General features: G+C 39.8%; 1 protein-coding gene across 7 annotated transcripts in view; it reads left to right on the top strand.

The window, feature by feature from the left end:
• LOC122815888 (ankyrin repeat domain-containing protein 26-like) overlaps positions 1-16055 on the top strand; it is a 2190206-nt gene that overhangs the window by 1246507 nt on the left and 927644 nt on the right. For all 7 annotated transcript variants that reach the window (XM_044088730.1, XM_044088728.1, XM_044088731.1 and 4 more), the window contains one exon: positions 818-964. In XM_044088730.1, the coding sequence (XP_043944665.1) occupies positions 818-964 (147 nt within the window). The remainder of the gene's footprint in view (positions 1-817; positions 965-16055) is intronic.

Genomic DNA, 16055 nt, shown 5'->3' with positions numbered 1-16055 from the left:
GAATTTTCTTCCTTGAGGGCCGCCCAAGGTTTCTAGGTAGCTGGGGACTCTGTCCCACACGTTGCAGACCAAATGAAGTTAACCACTTCAGATAAAGAAGTTATGTACTCACCATAACGTTCCATCTGAGTGGGTAACTTCATTTGTCTGCAACTGACCCCCCCTCCATTCCCCCTAACCAGTTTCGTGCTTCTTAACAAAGGAGAGGATTGTCCATTGTGTTAGGCAGTAGGTTACTGGCCTCTTTTGAAGGTCTTGTGGAGTCCTTATAGGCAAACTCGATCTGAGGATGGGGGATGTGTAGCAGGGGATTATGGGTAGGGGAGGAGCTAGGAGCTCAGATCTTTAGCTAGGTAAAGCTGCCGGCTCGGATCCGAGGACGGATCCGATACCCACAGGTTGCAGACAAATGAAGTTACTCACTCAGATGGAACGTTATGGTGAGTACATAACTTCTTTTTTTATGCACCCTTCACATTTCTCTTTAGGAAGAATTGAAAGTGTGCTAGTCAGTAAAAGGTTACTGATGTAAGGCCAGCTGTGTTATGCACACCATTATCTGACAGATGTTGGCCTGTATATAGTGATAAGGGCTGCTAAACAAATTTAGTGGTGCCCACTGTTGATTTACAAGATGAGTAATCCTAATGATAAAGTGATTTCTGCATAAATATATTCCTTGAAATTCTGTTGTTATGGGGAACATCTCATAGAAGTGTACTTTTTCTGTGTATGTTTTCTGTTTTGTATATGTTTAACTGCTGCTATTTTGCCCAGATGTAATTTCATATAATTTATAAAGCCTTCTCTGTTTTAGATTGAAGAGGAACGGAATGAAGCTCAGAGGTCGCTCACTCAAGAACGTAGTGCTCGAGCTCTGCAGGATGAGATCCTAAACAACCATTTACGCAGACAAAAGGAAATAGAAGAAGAAAACAAGAAAATGATGAGTAAAAATACAGAGGTTAGTAATGAAAAGGAAACAGTGATGATTGTTTCAAATGTATATCATGAACTGTATCTGTCTCAGAGGAGCACATAGAAAGGTTTTCACTTTAAATATCAGTTTGAGTTACTTGATATATCTGGTTTATCAGAAACCAGAGACAACAAAATGAAATGTATGTAGGCAGCTTTTCCTTGACGAATAATTTTTAAATCCATCTCCATCTGATCTCTAGTAGAAATCATCTGTACAGGCAGGCATCCATATTAGCTGATGGTTATGGTAGCATTTGGTATCTCCCCCTCACTGTATTAACTTATTTTGGGCATATTTATGTTAGGACTGTCTTTTTTTTTTTTTCTTAATTTTTTTTTTTATTTTTCAAATACCGTGGAATGAATTCCGTAGTAGTTATACATAACATCTTAAATAACTATGTACACCATTTACATTAGCCTGATGCTATAACAGATTTTAATGTGTGAAGTTACTTTATAAATATGTCCAATCCATTATCAGAGTGCCTGATCAATTATTGTATAGTGTCAATCAATGATAAGACTTTTCCCCAAGGGTTGTTAATAAATGGCTTTGGATAAATTCTTAGTTCTTTAATTTTAATTTCCAATAATGCTGTGGTCTTCAGTAGGCTATAGAAGTCTTCCAAATTTGATATTGTGTTTGTATTCCATCTTCTTGTTATACACTTCCATGAAATTGCAAGGATAGTCCATACTAGATGCATGTTTGACCACTTCAAATGAGGACCTTCATTCACATTTAATAAAACATGAGCTTTAGTTAAATAAAATGATTCATTACATAAAGCTTGTAGAAAGTTATTAATACCATTCCAGAATGGCTTAATTTTAACACAGTCAAAGAAAATGTGGTTCCAATCTGCATTGTGTACTTGCTCACATCTCCAACATATTCCTTTTATGGAAGAACTCATTTTACAATTCTGTCTGGGGTTAAGAATGCTCTGTGCAAGCATTTCCAATTAAACACTTTCCATTATTGTGTAAAGGATGTATATTTTATCGATAATAAGATATTTGTTTTAATATCTTCAGTTAACTGTATTGAGTGTCCTTCTGTTATATATTTCCAATATGAGGTTTTGGGTGTTGTTTTGTAGTTTATCAATGTTTTGTAAAATTTTGAAATACTATTTCCCATGTCAAAGTCATTATATATAATTTCATATATGTATTTTGTAAATTTAGGTATTTCTTTAAATGAAGAATTGTTAATTATGCTACTTAAATCTTGCGAATATTGCAGAATACTCTGTAAAGTTAGTCCTGTTGTGGAATTTTATATGTTGTTTTTATTACTTGCATATCTAGAACTTTTAGTTCTTTGTTACATTGGAGCCAACAAACAAATCATTTCTGTTCCCAGGAATTAATAATTTATCTCTATATTTTATGTGGAAAGTTTTTTGTGACTATAAATGGTGTTAAAAGATTAAACCAGATTTTTAAATCTATATTTGCATTAATAATTTTCCTAAATGAATCAATGTAATAATTAATCATACGAGTTTTGGTGGGTTTAGTTATGTTATATTGCATACTAATATATAATATGTGCCATGGGAAATAGTTTTTATCTGTTATTTGAAATTTTTTTTGTAAATCAAATTCATTTATTGATATTACAGTTAGTAATTCTTTCCAGTTTGCAAGAGTAATTTGGACTTATCCAGTCTGAGATTGTTTTAGATATTGATGCTTTTATATATGTTTCTGTATCAGGAAAGTTTAATCCTCCCTGTTTCTGTGGTCTGATATGATGTATTAAAGCTGGGAAACCATAACAATTTTATTAGGCATGAATTTATTTCTTTAAGTATATTCCTTTCTGGTAACAGTTGTATTGCCAAGGATATATATAGGATCTTGGGCAGTAAAAACATTTTTATTAACTGTAGTCTATCTTCAAATGTTAATATTATTTTGCTCCATTTTCCCACAGAGATTTTAACTGTATTGATGATATTATTGTATTTTTTAGACTAATTCATTATTATCCTTGCATAACTCAATTTCTAGATATTTTAAGGTAGATTCTTGTTTCCCTATGATGTGATCCCCATTAGTTTGCAGTTCTTTTTTTTAATTTAAAAATAAAAATTTTGATTTTGATTTATTGAAATGGAGTCCTGAAGTCATGTGAAATTTGTCAATTAATATATCTAATTCTTCTTACATCTCTTTTGTATTAGATAATGTTAGTAGTATGTCATCATCAAATAGCATTACTTTAGAATTGTATTGTTCATAAACATCTATTCCTTTGATTTTTACATTGTTTCAAATTAAATCTGCCAATATTTCAATAGCCAGAGCAAATAGATTCGGTGACATGTGACATCCTTGTTTAGTGCCTTTTGTTGTATGTATAGATTCAGAGGTAAAAGGACCTAACTTGGCATATGCTAAATTATTTGTATATATATTCTTTAGGAGATGAACAAAGGATGCAGGAAATTCAAATAGCATTAGGATTTTGAATAAATAGTCCCAATTTAGGGAATCAAAGGCTTTCTCTATATCTAAGCCAATTATGAGTGTTTTTTTATTTCCTTTATTAACATAATCTATAAGAGAAATTATCCTTTTAATATTGTCATGTGTGTGTCTATGATATATAAATCCAGTTTGATCATTATTTATTGTTTTGGATAGTGGTATTTTCATTCTGTTAGTTAATATTGTCATAAATATCTTAGAGTCATTATTTAGTAATTATATAGGTCTATATGAGGTACAGTGGTTTGGGGATTTGTTTTCCTTTAGGATTGGTGTGATTAAGGAATATCTCCAAGAGGGTGGTATTAAAGCTTATGACTGAATTTCTAACAGAGTTTTATGAAAGAGGGATAGTATCTTTGAAGGAAAAAGTGTATATATTTCCATAATTATGCCCATCTGTACCTGGAGCTTTATTATTTTTACCCTCTTTTATTGTATCTGTAATTTCTTTGTAGGATATGGGTGCTTTAATAATCTAGTTTTAATTTGTCTGGTATTTTTTATATTAGAACATTTTTCATTTAGATTTAATTGATTGATATGTATATTTTCTTTGTGGAAATGTTCCATATAGTGATTTCTATAGGCATCAAGAATGTCACCTATATCTGAGACATTTTCCCTTTCTTTTAATGGACTATACTTTTAATGTTTTTAGCTTTTGTATTTTGATTGTTGTGGATAAATTATGTCAATATTTGGGAGAAGTGGCCAAGGTATTAATTTTTAGTTTTTCTAAAGTTAACTAGTTTTATGTGTTAGAATTTTGTTGTATTTATTGTTTAATACCTCTACTTTCTTTTTCATCTCCAAATGAGTTTGATTTTTTTCAGCTTTTACGGACAAAAGTTTGGATTGTAGATCTAATAATTCAGAATCCCATTTTCTGATTTTTTTTTTTATTCCAAGTTAGGGTTTTACCATATATGTAAGCTTTTAATGAGTCCCATATCGTTATTTTATTTATATCTGTGGTGTAATTTATATCTAAGAAGAACTGTAATTCAGATAATAACCAGTGTTTGAACTCTTTAATTGTAGCTATATATGCTGGAATTCTGGAGTTAAAGATTAATGGTTTGTACCCATTTTGAAGTTTTAGTATCAATAAATTGTGGTCTGAAAAGGGGCAGGGAGTGACTGAGAAATGAATGATTTTAGAGTGTAAGTCATGGGCAGCAAATATTTTATCTATTCTAGTTTGTGTACCACATCTGTGATCTTGATGGGAAAACAACAAAGATTTTTCTTCTTTACATTTGAAAGTATCTACAAGATGAAATGATTCCCATTCCCACAGAAGGAAATCTGATGACTCTGTAGCACTTCCCAGCAACCCCAAACACCCCTAGAATCAGCTATCCCCATATGCCCAACACATCCGAGCAAGTTCACCTCCCAGATCACTGCAAAGGGTACTGCACAAGACCAAGTGCTCTTAGTCTTTCACAATAACTCAGACTTCCACTCTTATGTAAGTCCTTAATGTGTTTGGACCAAATACTTTTTAAATACAAAATTGCGCTTATTATTATTATTTATTTATTTTTATCAATAATCAACTTAATGAGCTAAACGAAGTGTTGGGAGACCATCACTATGTGTACATGTGGTTTGAAACAGCCCTTTTATTTTATATATATATATATATATATATATATATATATATATATATATATATATGTATTTATTTATTTAAAATTTCATTGCCGAGAATTATCTCGGAGGCTCCTCAGAGCCGTTAAGCATTATTGTTACTCTGTCTCCGTTACCATAGCAGCCTGAGAGCATCTGTTTCTGTTATTGTGTCTGTGTACTGCATACAAGAGGGTCGCGATGCACCACTGCTTCTTCAAGCCTAAATTACCTCCCTTTCAGCGAGGCAGCAGCCAGGAACAGAACAGAGAGCAAACAGATCAAAAAGATCGCCGCAACAAGAGATAACACATTCTTCCAGCCTTCCCACCTGTCACTCGGCAGATGTATAAACAAACTGTTCTCTGCCAAAATATCCCAAATCACAGTTTTATCCACCCCCTTCCCCTGAATCCAGGCCAAAACACCAAATGTCTCATCCTAATATACAAGCAAGTAGCTGAGAAAGAAATAGCTAAAGATTTTATCTGAAAAAGGAAAACACATATACTAAGGTGGTTATCATACATGGTGTAGTGTTAACTTTAAATCTTTCCAGTATGTGAGTGATACACAGAATTTTAAACAGAGAGTCAAGAGTTGTATTCTTGTAATGAGGTTCTCATTTATGAATTATGTTTGAGTGGGGGTTAGTCACGATTTGTACAGGGACAAAGCCACTACATTTGTAGGTATTTCCTAAGGGATTTTTTGAATTGGGATAAGGAGGGGTCAGTGGTGAGTTCAGCAAGAAGGTAGGTTCCAGTTTTTACCGGCAGAGTTGGAGAATAGTGATTCACCAGCTGAATTGTTGGTTTTAACAGTTTTCACTAGCAATTTTCTGGAAGAGCAAAGGGATTTTAGGTTACTGTAGGGGGTAATAATATTTAACTTGAAGGTTAAGGCAGTTATGGGTTCTATAAGCTGATCTTGTGGCAAATCTGGCAATGTTATTGTAGCACATAGTAAATTTATTGAGGTTTGATTTGCTTAGGTTTACGAAGATGGGTGAGGTATAAAGAAGGGTCGATAGCAGATGTGTATGGGTAATAACAGATGTTAAGTTTTCAATCTCGCCTTCATTCTTGCTGGATGGGTTCGGAGCCGATCCTCGGCTCCGACTCGGCCAATACTAAAGCTCGAGAGCTAATTCCACCGGCTCGAGGCTCCCTTATATCCCACAATGCTAGGCGGTAACTACCCAGATCTCGTTTGCCGCTGTAGCTGACGAGGTGCATTTTCTACCGGCTCAGGCAGGTTAGTGAAGTTTTTACCTTTTAGGTATTACTAATTACCCCCTTTCTTTTAGTTAGAAATATTTCTATAGTTAGTTCTAATTTTTAGTTTTATCGACCCTAATTTTCGATTCCCTACCCCTCTTATTGTTGTTCTAGGCCTTCGGCCCTTCCCTCACCCCAGTCCCTTTCAAATTAGTGTTGTAGGGGTTTGTGTGTATGTGTTTTTGCTACATAACTTTAATTTTTTCTGTATAGAGTGTCTGTTTTGTGTGTTTGTGTACAGCCTCTATTACCTTAATGTCTAAGGATAAGGTCTCAGGCTTCAAGAAGTGTGACTCGTGCTGTCAGAAAATGTCTCTGACAGACGGTCACACTTCTTGTGTGTATTGCCTGGGACCTGTGCACCTGCAGGACTCATGTGCTGTCTGCCATGGTTTCAGCCCTCGAGTCCTGCAGGAACGCAAGAACAAGCTCATCTTGGGGCTTGTTAAAGCCTGAAGGCCCCGACTCAGTCTGGGTCGGGAAGCCTTCAAAACTTCAAAGCAGTCGACTCCTGCTCTTGAGTCGACTGTTGAGAAGTCGGCAAGCCGACATCGGCTCCGCCGGAGCCGATGTTCTTAAGCCTCATACCGTTACCTCGGCTCCGGCTGGAGCCGAGGCTGATAGTCTTCATTGGCTCCGATACCATTATCGGAGCCACTTTCCAAAAAGAGGTCCAGGTCCCCCTCCATCGGATCTGTGCACTCGGCGCCAGGATCCCCTCTCCTTTCGGAGCGGAGTCACAAAACCCATTCCTCTCGGTCTTCCAGGTTGTCAGACCATGATTTGCAGAGGGTGGTGAGTAGACTTCTTAAGTCCGAGGCACTGGCCCAAATGCTCCATAGCCCGACTCACCAGTCAGTGGCTATTCCCGTTCCAGATTACATTCCTCCTCCGACTCCTTCGAGTTCGGAGCCAAGGCTTGTTGGAGCCATGACTGTTGGTGCGTCGGATCCGATACCTTCCATTTCGGCTCCGTCGTCTGCCCCGATCTCCTCTTTGGAGGGATCTCGGCGCCGAGCTTCCCTCGTCGGCTCCGAGGGGGCGAGTGGCATCAGACCCTTGTCCGACCCCACTCTCCCTCTCGGGGCTTCGGCGCTGGTGAGTTCGGCTCCGACATCGGCTTTGGAGCCGTCTCTGTCGGTGCCGGGAGGGGTCCTTGTCTCTTCGGAGCGAGGGCCTCGGGCCTTGCCTGACAGGGGTGCCTTCGAGGTCATGCGGAGCGTGCTAGAACCAGGTTCTGCCCCACAGTCAGCTCCTTCAGCCCCTCCATCTACAGTGCCTGCGGTGATTTCTACTCACCCCCTTGTCTCACACCACAGAGAACCAACTCCTCAAGATTCCCCATTGGGAATTTCCTCCTCTTCCGAGGTCTCTCCTGACCCTGCAGGAGATCCCCCTAGGAAGAGGCAGTGCAAGAGGAAGCACATTGACTCCCCTGAGTCTATCACCTCTGACACTGACTTAGAGGAATCCGAAGGGTCCCCTCGATCCCCCACTGAGGATGTCTCCTTTGCGGACATCCTTGAAATCCTCAAACAGAGGGGAAATAGGCCAGCCCTTAATCCTTCGGAGGATGAGTCAGTGTATCTTGAGGCGTTTGGTTCTCGCCCTTCTACCTCCTGGGTGTCCCCTCCCTTTGACCCCCTTATGGAAGTGGTGGCAAGGAAGGCTTGGACGGCTCCTGACTCAGTGGAACCCACCCCGAGGAGACCATCCAAATTTATTACTGCCCCCAAAGACAAACAGTTTTTATCCAAAGGTGTCCCTGTTGATGCCATGGTGGTGGCTGCAGCCACAAAGAAGGAGTTAGCTGATCCTTCGGTTCCTGTCCATCCTCCTAATAAAGAATCTAGGACCATGGACAGGTATGGCAAGCGGATGTTCTCGTCAGCGACCTTTTCAATGCGGTCGCTGAACTACTTATGCCACTTCACCCGTCTCCAAAGAGATTTACTCAAGGATATGGGTGAACTGATGAAGGATCCTACAGCTGAGGGGTTCAAAGACACAATGAACTCCCAGTTGGCAACCCTAAATTCTATTGTTAACTCCTCCATGCGGCTGGTCTCATACGCAGCAGATGGAGCGAGTAGAGCCGCAGGCACAGGGGTTGCCTTACGAGGCACGCCTGGATGCGGCTATGCAACTTTGGACCCTTTCAAGGCGTCCTTCACCAATTCTCCCTTTGATGGATCATCATTGTTTGGTCCACAGGTGAAGGATACATTGACCAGGTGCGAGGTGGAAGGTAAGACTCTCTCTGCCGTAGGAGTCCATTTTTCTACCCTTCTAGACCCTATCCCAAAGGTCAAAGGGAGGAAAGATGTGGTTCGAAAACAATCCCAGGGAGTCTCATCTGACGCAAGGCCGATTCCCCTCTAGAGGCAGAGGGGGCAATAATAATAGACGCCGCCCCAGAGGCAGAGGAGGTCCGCAAAACCAGGGTAGCAGAGAGATGTTCTCTGACAAACCCTTTCAGCACCCCTGAGGGGCTGCCTGGCTGTCCGCCTTCGGAGGCAGTCGGGGGAAGATTATCACTGTACCCAAAAGCCTGGCTTTCCCTAACTCAAGACAAATGGGTACAGTCGATCATATCCGAGGGTTACAAAATTCCCTTCATTCACATTCCAACCCAACCAAAAAGATCCCTTCCAGATGTTCCACCCGGTCTAAGGGAACAAGCAGCATTAGAAATTTCAAAGCTGCTATCAAAAAGAGTCATCCAATCTGTCCCGGCAGACCAGCAAGGATCCGGAATCTACTCCAAATTCTTTTTGGTACCAAAAAAAACAGGGGACTGGAGACCCATACTGGATCTCAGCTACTTAAACAAGTTTGTCAAGAAAACAAAATTCCGGATGGTCACGCTACAGTCCATTCTACCCTTCTTGGGTCAGGACAATTGGATGTGCTCGATAGATCTTTAGGATGCGTACTACCACATCAAAATGAACCGATGCTCCAGGAGATATCTCCGCTTCAGGCTGGGAGCCAGTCACTACCAATTCAGGGCCCTGCCCTTTGGTCTCACTACAGCCCCCCAGGTGTTCACCAAATGCATGGCAGTGGTCACGGCTCACTTGAGACGCCAGGGATTCCAGGTGTTTCCATATCTGGACGATTGGCTCCTTACTGCCACCACCAGACATCAGCTTCTCCTATCCAGGGATTTCACCATTCAAACCTGTCAAGCTCTAGGCATTTCAATAAATTTCAAAAAATCTGCCTTGTCGCCTTGTCAGTCTATTACTTTTATAGGCGCCACATTGGATACACAGACCCTTTCAGCCAGACTCACAGAGCAGAGGGTGTTAGACATCCGGAACCAAGTATCCCTTCTCTTACAATTTGTCAAAGTCAAAGCCAGACTGGTATTGAAGGTACTAGGACTCATGGCAGCAGCTATTCCCCTTCTCCCCTTAGCTCGCCTTTACATGAGGATCCTCCAATGGATGCTCTTTACCCAGTGGTCCTTTCAACAACTCCCGATGTCCCATACCATACTGATAACTCAAGTATGCAAGAATCAACTGTCTTGGTGGGTCACGTCACCTCAACTTCTCCAAGGAAGACCCTTCACTCCCAGTTGCCACGTTGACAACAGATGCCTCCCTGATCGGGTGGGGGGGGGCATTATCAGGGCAGGACAGTCCAGGGCATGTGGCAACCCTTCGAGTGCCACTTGCACATAAATGTCTTAGAGATGAGAGCAGTGCTTTTAGCATTGCAAGCCTTTCACGACTCTCTTCCCAAAGGGACTATTGCAATTCAAACGGACAACATGTCCGTGGTGTGGTACATCAACAAACAAGGCGGAACCAGATCATACCCTTTATGTCGAGAAGCACTCAGACTTTGGCAATGGGCGATCTCTTCTCAGCGTTTTCTGATAGCAACGCATATTCCCGGGAAATCCAACGTCATTGCAGACAAGTTGAGCAGAGCAATTCTCATGCCACACGAGTGGTCTCTAAAGAAATCAGTTCTAGAAGAAGTATTCCTAAGATGGGGCCAACCTTGCTGCGATCTTTTGCTACTCCCAAAACAGCAAGTGTCAAGACTTCTTCACTCTCTTCCCGTTACCAGGCCATCCCACCAGAGACGCTCTAGTCCACGATTGGCCCCGGGGACTTCTGTATGCCTTTCCCCCCTTTCCACTGATACCTCAACTAATTCAGAAAGCCATCGCCTTGAGAGTGACAATGATCCTCATTGCCCCTTACTGGTCTCGACAGATATGGTTCCCTTTTCTTCATCGTTACCTTTTGGAGCAGCCTTGGCATCTGGACCCAGTACCAGATCTGATTACCCATCAATCGGGTCAGCTGCACCAATCTCTGTCTTCTCTAAACCTCACAGCATGGTTTCTCCAATTCCAACCTTAGCCAGGCTTCCCTCAATATCTCGCTCGGTCCGAGATATCTTGATAGCCTCTCATAAATCCTCTACCCGGAAGATTTATACTAGCAAATGGAAACGTTTTTCCCTTTGGGCATCATCGAAAAACATAGATCCCTTTACTGCACCTACCAGTCTATTTTAGACTTTCTAGCAGAACTCTTTCATTTAGGATCTTCTGCATCAACCATTAGAGTTCAATTGGCTGCCATATCAAATTTTCATGTTGGTGTCTCAGAATCCAGCATCATGGCTCACAAACTTTGTAAAGCCTTCTTAAGAGGTGTATTTCTTCTCAAACCTCCAATCAAAGACCCTCCGCCTCAATGGGATTTGAACTTGGTTCTGGCATCTTTAATTCTTCCCCTTCAACCAGCGGCTTCATGTTCTCTGAAATTGCTTTCTTGGAAGACACTTTTTCTGGTAGCTATAACTTCAGCGAAAAGAGTATCTGAACTCCATGCTCTGTGCAGTCGTCCTCCCTACTTAGTTTTTCACAAAGACAGGGTATCCCTCCGGACTAATCCATCCTTTTTACCTAAAATTTCTTCTCAAATTAACCTAAACCAAATTATTGATCTCCCCGTTTTTTTCCCTAACTATTCAAATAGGTCAGAGCAAAAGCTGCATTTTTTGGATGTTCATCGCCAACTGAGATATTACTTAGACAGGACTAAACAACTCAGAAAATCTGATCAATTGTTTCTGTCATATGCAGAAGGTAGGTTGGGCCTTCCAGTCACTAAAGTATCTCTTTCTAGATGGCTCACGTCTACAATTACTTTCATCTATGAGATCAGACATCAAAAACTACCCTCAAGACCTAGAGCTCATTCAACTAGGGCATTAGCTACATCCATAGCCTTTCAGGACAGGTTGCCAGTAGATTCAATTTGTGCAGCAGCCACCTGGGCTTCTCCTCATACATTCATTTCACATTACAAATTGGACATGGTTTCCAGAAGCCGTGCCAATTTTGGTTCCACTGTTCTCAAGAGTCTGTTCCGATAGGCCACCCGGGATAAGGTGCTAGGGACGCGGTCCCATCCAGCAAGAATGAAGGCGAGATTGACAACTTAACATTAAGAAGTTATGTACCTACCATAACGTTCCATGTTAGTTGTCTTCTTCTTGCCTTCTTTCTTGCGTCCCTCCCTCCTTCCCCCAAGCCTGGACAGACCGACCGGAATTCTTTTTTGTTTCTTCTTCTGAAATTTGTTACTCCCACATTTCTCCCACCTCTTCTATCTTTACTGATGTCTGCCTTTTCTTACGCAGACTGTTTGAGGTGGGTTACCCTACTCCATTCTTTGGAGACTAGGATTGCTTGGTATAGCTATCAAATGAGATCTGAGTAGTTACCGTCTAGCATTGTGGGATATAGGGGAGCCTCGAGCCGGTGGAATTAGCTCTCGAGCTTTAGTATTGGCCGAGTCGGAGCCGAGGATCGGCTCCGAACCCATCCAGCAAGAAAGAAGGCGAGAAGAAGACAACTAACATGGAACGTTATGGTAGGTACATAACTTCTTATTCTAGCAGATGGGGTTAGGAATGGTTTAATCCTGTATAAAGAGCCTAATTTTTTATTAACTGTTTTAATAGTTTTGTCTATGTGAGCATCAAGCTTGAGGTTGTTGTCTATGATCACTCCCAGTAGTCTAGTACTAGGTTCTGGGGAAATTATGGTACCATTGTTAGATATTATGGTGAGAGGTGGTGAGGGGACCTTGCGAGTGGGGGAGAAGAGTAATAGTTTGGTTTTATTTGGGTTTAATAGTAGTTGGCGACCAGTGAGACAGTTCTTTACTTTGTTGAAAGTGATTTGGGACAAGGATTGTATATCTGTGGGGGAGGTGGCAGAGCAGATTAGGGTTGAGTCATCTGCGTACTGAATACAAGTTGCATCAAGGATGACTTTGTACAGGTTATTAATGACTATGGAGAATAGGATGGGACTTAATATAGATCCCTGTGGGACTCCAAGGGTGACTGGTATGTTAAACTTTGTTTAGACAGAATAATAATGACATTTGTACTAGCTGCCAGACACGGCTGCATCCACGCACACCATATCAGGATTGATGAAACAGCACTCGCAACTATGATACCTGCCATAATTGATATTAACTATATTTAGACAGAATAATGATGACATTTGTACTAAGAGCTTGTTACTATTATTTAACCAGGATATACATGACATTTCTAAATCATACTTTAACTGAAGAAGGCATTAGTCTCCATGACAGCATTTTTTTTCAAAACACTCTACTGTTACTGATGTTATATATGATGTTAATTTGTTACATTTGAGACTGAACTCTGATGAATGGTAACTTGTTGAATTAGTTAATTAATTACTTAAATTATTGTAAGTAAAATCAATGAAAAATTAACAAGATAAGTATTCACTGAGTTCAAGCAGGGTAACATAAACTTCTATGTTTGTATTATATGTTGCTTTGTTTGGCTTATATATAATGTAAATAGTAACCCATCTTGACCTACCTTTGTTTGTGAAGAATTATTTGACTCTTTGAACATTCTGAATAAATCATTACTGTTTCTCAGTTGTTTAAGAAACCCTCCTTTTTAAAAAAATAAAAACAGATGACAGGTGATGTACCATATCAGTTGATAATTTGAGAGATGTAGTTGTAAGAGTTATTTTTTTTTTGGGACAGCTGTCTTGGAATCAGTTTTTTGTTTCTTCTTTCTAGCATCAGTCCAAGGATTTGTTTCTTTTATTCTTTTAAGAGTAGGGGCCATCCATTCCATTTCTTCTGGGATAGACACTATGTTGTTGATTTGGGCGGCCACAGTGGTGCAGTGTTTAGCGTTGCCACCTCACAGCAAGAAGTTCTCTGGTTCGATCCTCGGCTGGGGTGCCTTCTGTGTGGAGTCTGCATGTCCTCTTTGTGGTCGCGTGGAATTCCTCCGGGTGCTCCGGTTTCCTCCCACATCCCAAAGACATGCTGTAGGTGGATTGGACACTTTGAATTGGCTCCAGGTGTGAGTATGTGCATGTGTGTGCCTTCTGTGGAAGTTTGGGTGCCGGGCTGGCAACTCGACACTGTAAAACTCCACTGCCAATCATGAGTGGACAAGTAATCCGCTGTGGCGACCCCTAATTGGGAAAAAGCCGAAAGAAGAAGACACTATGTTGTTTTTGATGAATATAGTAGCTTCTAAGTCATTAAAGCTTCTCATCTCATTGGCAAAAAGTATTTCTATCTTGGCTGGAAAGGCCAGCTGTGCTTTAATGTTGTTTTGTTTCAAAAGTTTTGTTATTGTCCAGACTTTTTTCCGTTGTTCTAGTATTCTGGAAGAATAGTCATTGTTAAACCTTGTCAGGCTTTGATTGTATTTTAAGGGTGATTTTCTCCTAGCAGATTTTAGTACTAGTTCCTTGTCCAGAAATGAAAGAAATGTTATAACTATGGATCTAGGTGGAGTATTTGTTGAGTTAGAAGCAGGTTTTTTCAGTGCTCTATGCGGCCTTTCAATTCCAAATGAAAGTCCCTCTTTCAAGTCTAAAAATTCAGGAATCCAGGTTGTTAAGAATGAAATAATGTCTTCTCCTTCAGTGTTTTCAGGCAGACCAAAGATCCTTATGTTGTTTCTCCTTTCCAGTCATCTGTTTTGTTAAACAGCCATGTATTCTGTTTAAGCAGAAATTCTTTTTGGAATTCTTCCTCTTTGAGTCTCCCTTCAGTATCATTTAGAGAAGTCTCTATATTTGTTATTTTTGTATGGTGTTGCTATAGTAGTTCCTTAAGAGTATCAGTCTGTTTCTGAGAATTTAATTTGAGGTTTTCTAAGTCATTTTTAAAGCCATCCATCTTCAAAGATAGTTCCTCTAAGGTAGATGTCATCAACTACAGTTCTTTTTTCAAAGCAGCATCTGGATGACAATTCCTTGAGTGTTATATTCAGTGACTCAATATATCTCCAAGTTACTTGACAGGAAAATTTTTGTATATCTCCACCAAAATTGATATTTATGTAGTTTAGTAGTTTATCTGTAAATTTCTGATGTTTTAAACTTGAAAGTATTACATTTCATATATTAAATACAAAAAGCGGCAGCTCTCCAAAAAACACCAATAATACCAAAAGGAGTGCAGTCACAGGAAGGAAGATCTCCAAAAAGTTAAAATAAACTTTTAATGTCACCAAACACGCACAAAACACTTCCAAATTAACGCTCTTCCACAATAAATCGCGTTTTCGTCACATTCACTGGACTTCATCAGATGGTAGTACTAATTTAACACACTTATTTATATACCTCTAACAAAACTAATAATCCAATAGAAAAGCTTCAGTTAAGTTTGAATGCACAAATCAATTCACATTCTGGGCTCATAAATATTCATAAGTTCTTCTTTCCATATTTATAATAAAATAAATAAAATAATTTATACATCTTCATGTTCTTATAAATAATTAAAAATACTATTGAATAATAAATAAATACATAAATACTTAATTATATTTCTAAAATCTTATATTTATAATATAATTATTCATTATTAAGGAAAATACATTTTATAGCACAATAGCTCCATCTGTTGGTACAACATTATATTACAACTAAACTGACATTCATAGTTTAGCTGCCTTTAATTTTAAAAGGGGTAAAATAGACACATGTTCATTTAGACCTGGATGTTTACTTGCTTCTAGTGTCACTTGCCACCACATTTCATATATTATTATACTAGTTTATGGAGCTCTCAGAATTCACTGCTCTCAGTTGGCCATCGAGGCTCCGCCTCCAGGACTGTCTTCTTGACAGCATCTGATGTTCCACTATTAGGTTTGTGTTACAGCATCATAAAACATCTATTATCCCTCCGCTCTGGGCCATTGAAGTTTGAAGTGGCTTTAGGGATCCTTCAGAAGATGGAGAGCTACATGATAAAGGATAAAAAAGCACATTGAATGAGAAGGTTTAACAGATGGCATTGGGGTGGGGGGCTGGGGTGATGTATCTCTATGTTGTGTGAAACTCAGTTCCTGAAAATGAAAGGGCTTAAATAAGTCCTACTCATTGTCTGATTCCTTAATTCTTAGAAGCACACTGTAGTTTGAGATGTGAGAGGAAGATGGAGCACTCCATGACACAGGGAGCATAGAAGGCTCCACAGCCAGGAAACAAACTGGAGAACTAGGAACTCTAAGGCAGCAGAAGTAATTGATGTGCCACTGTGCCTCCCTAATCCCATATATGCAAATAAGTAAATGTAT

Source organism: Protopterus annectens, chromosome 11.part0 (assembly GCF_019279795.1).
Source record: "Protopterus annectens isolate FY-2018-M chromosome 11.part0, PAN1.0, whole genome shotgun sequence".
In the NCBI taxonomy this organism is placed as follows: domain Eukaryota; kingdom Metazoa; phylum Chordata; order Ceratodontiformes; family Protopteridae; genus Protopterus; species Protopterus annectens.
This window is presented reverse-complemented; position numbering and strand designations above follow the sequence as displayed.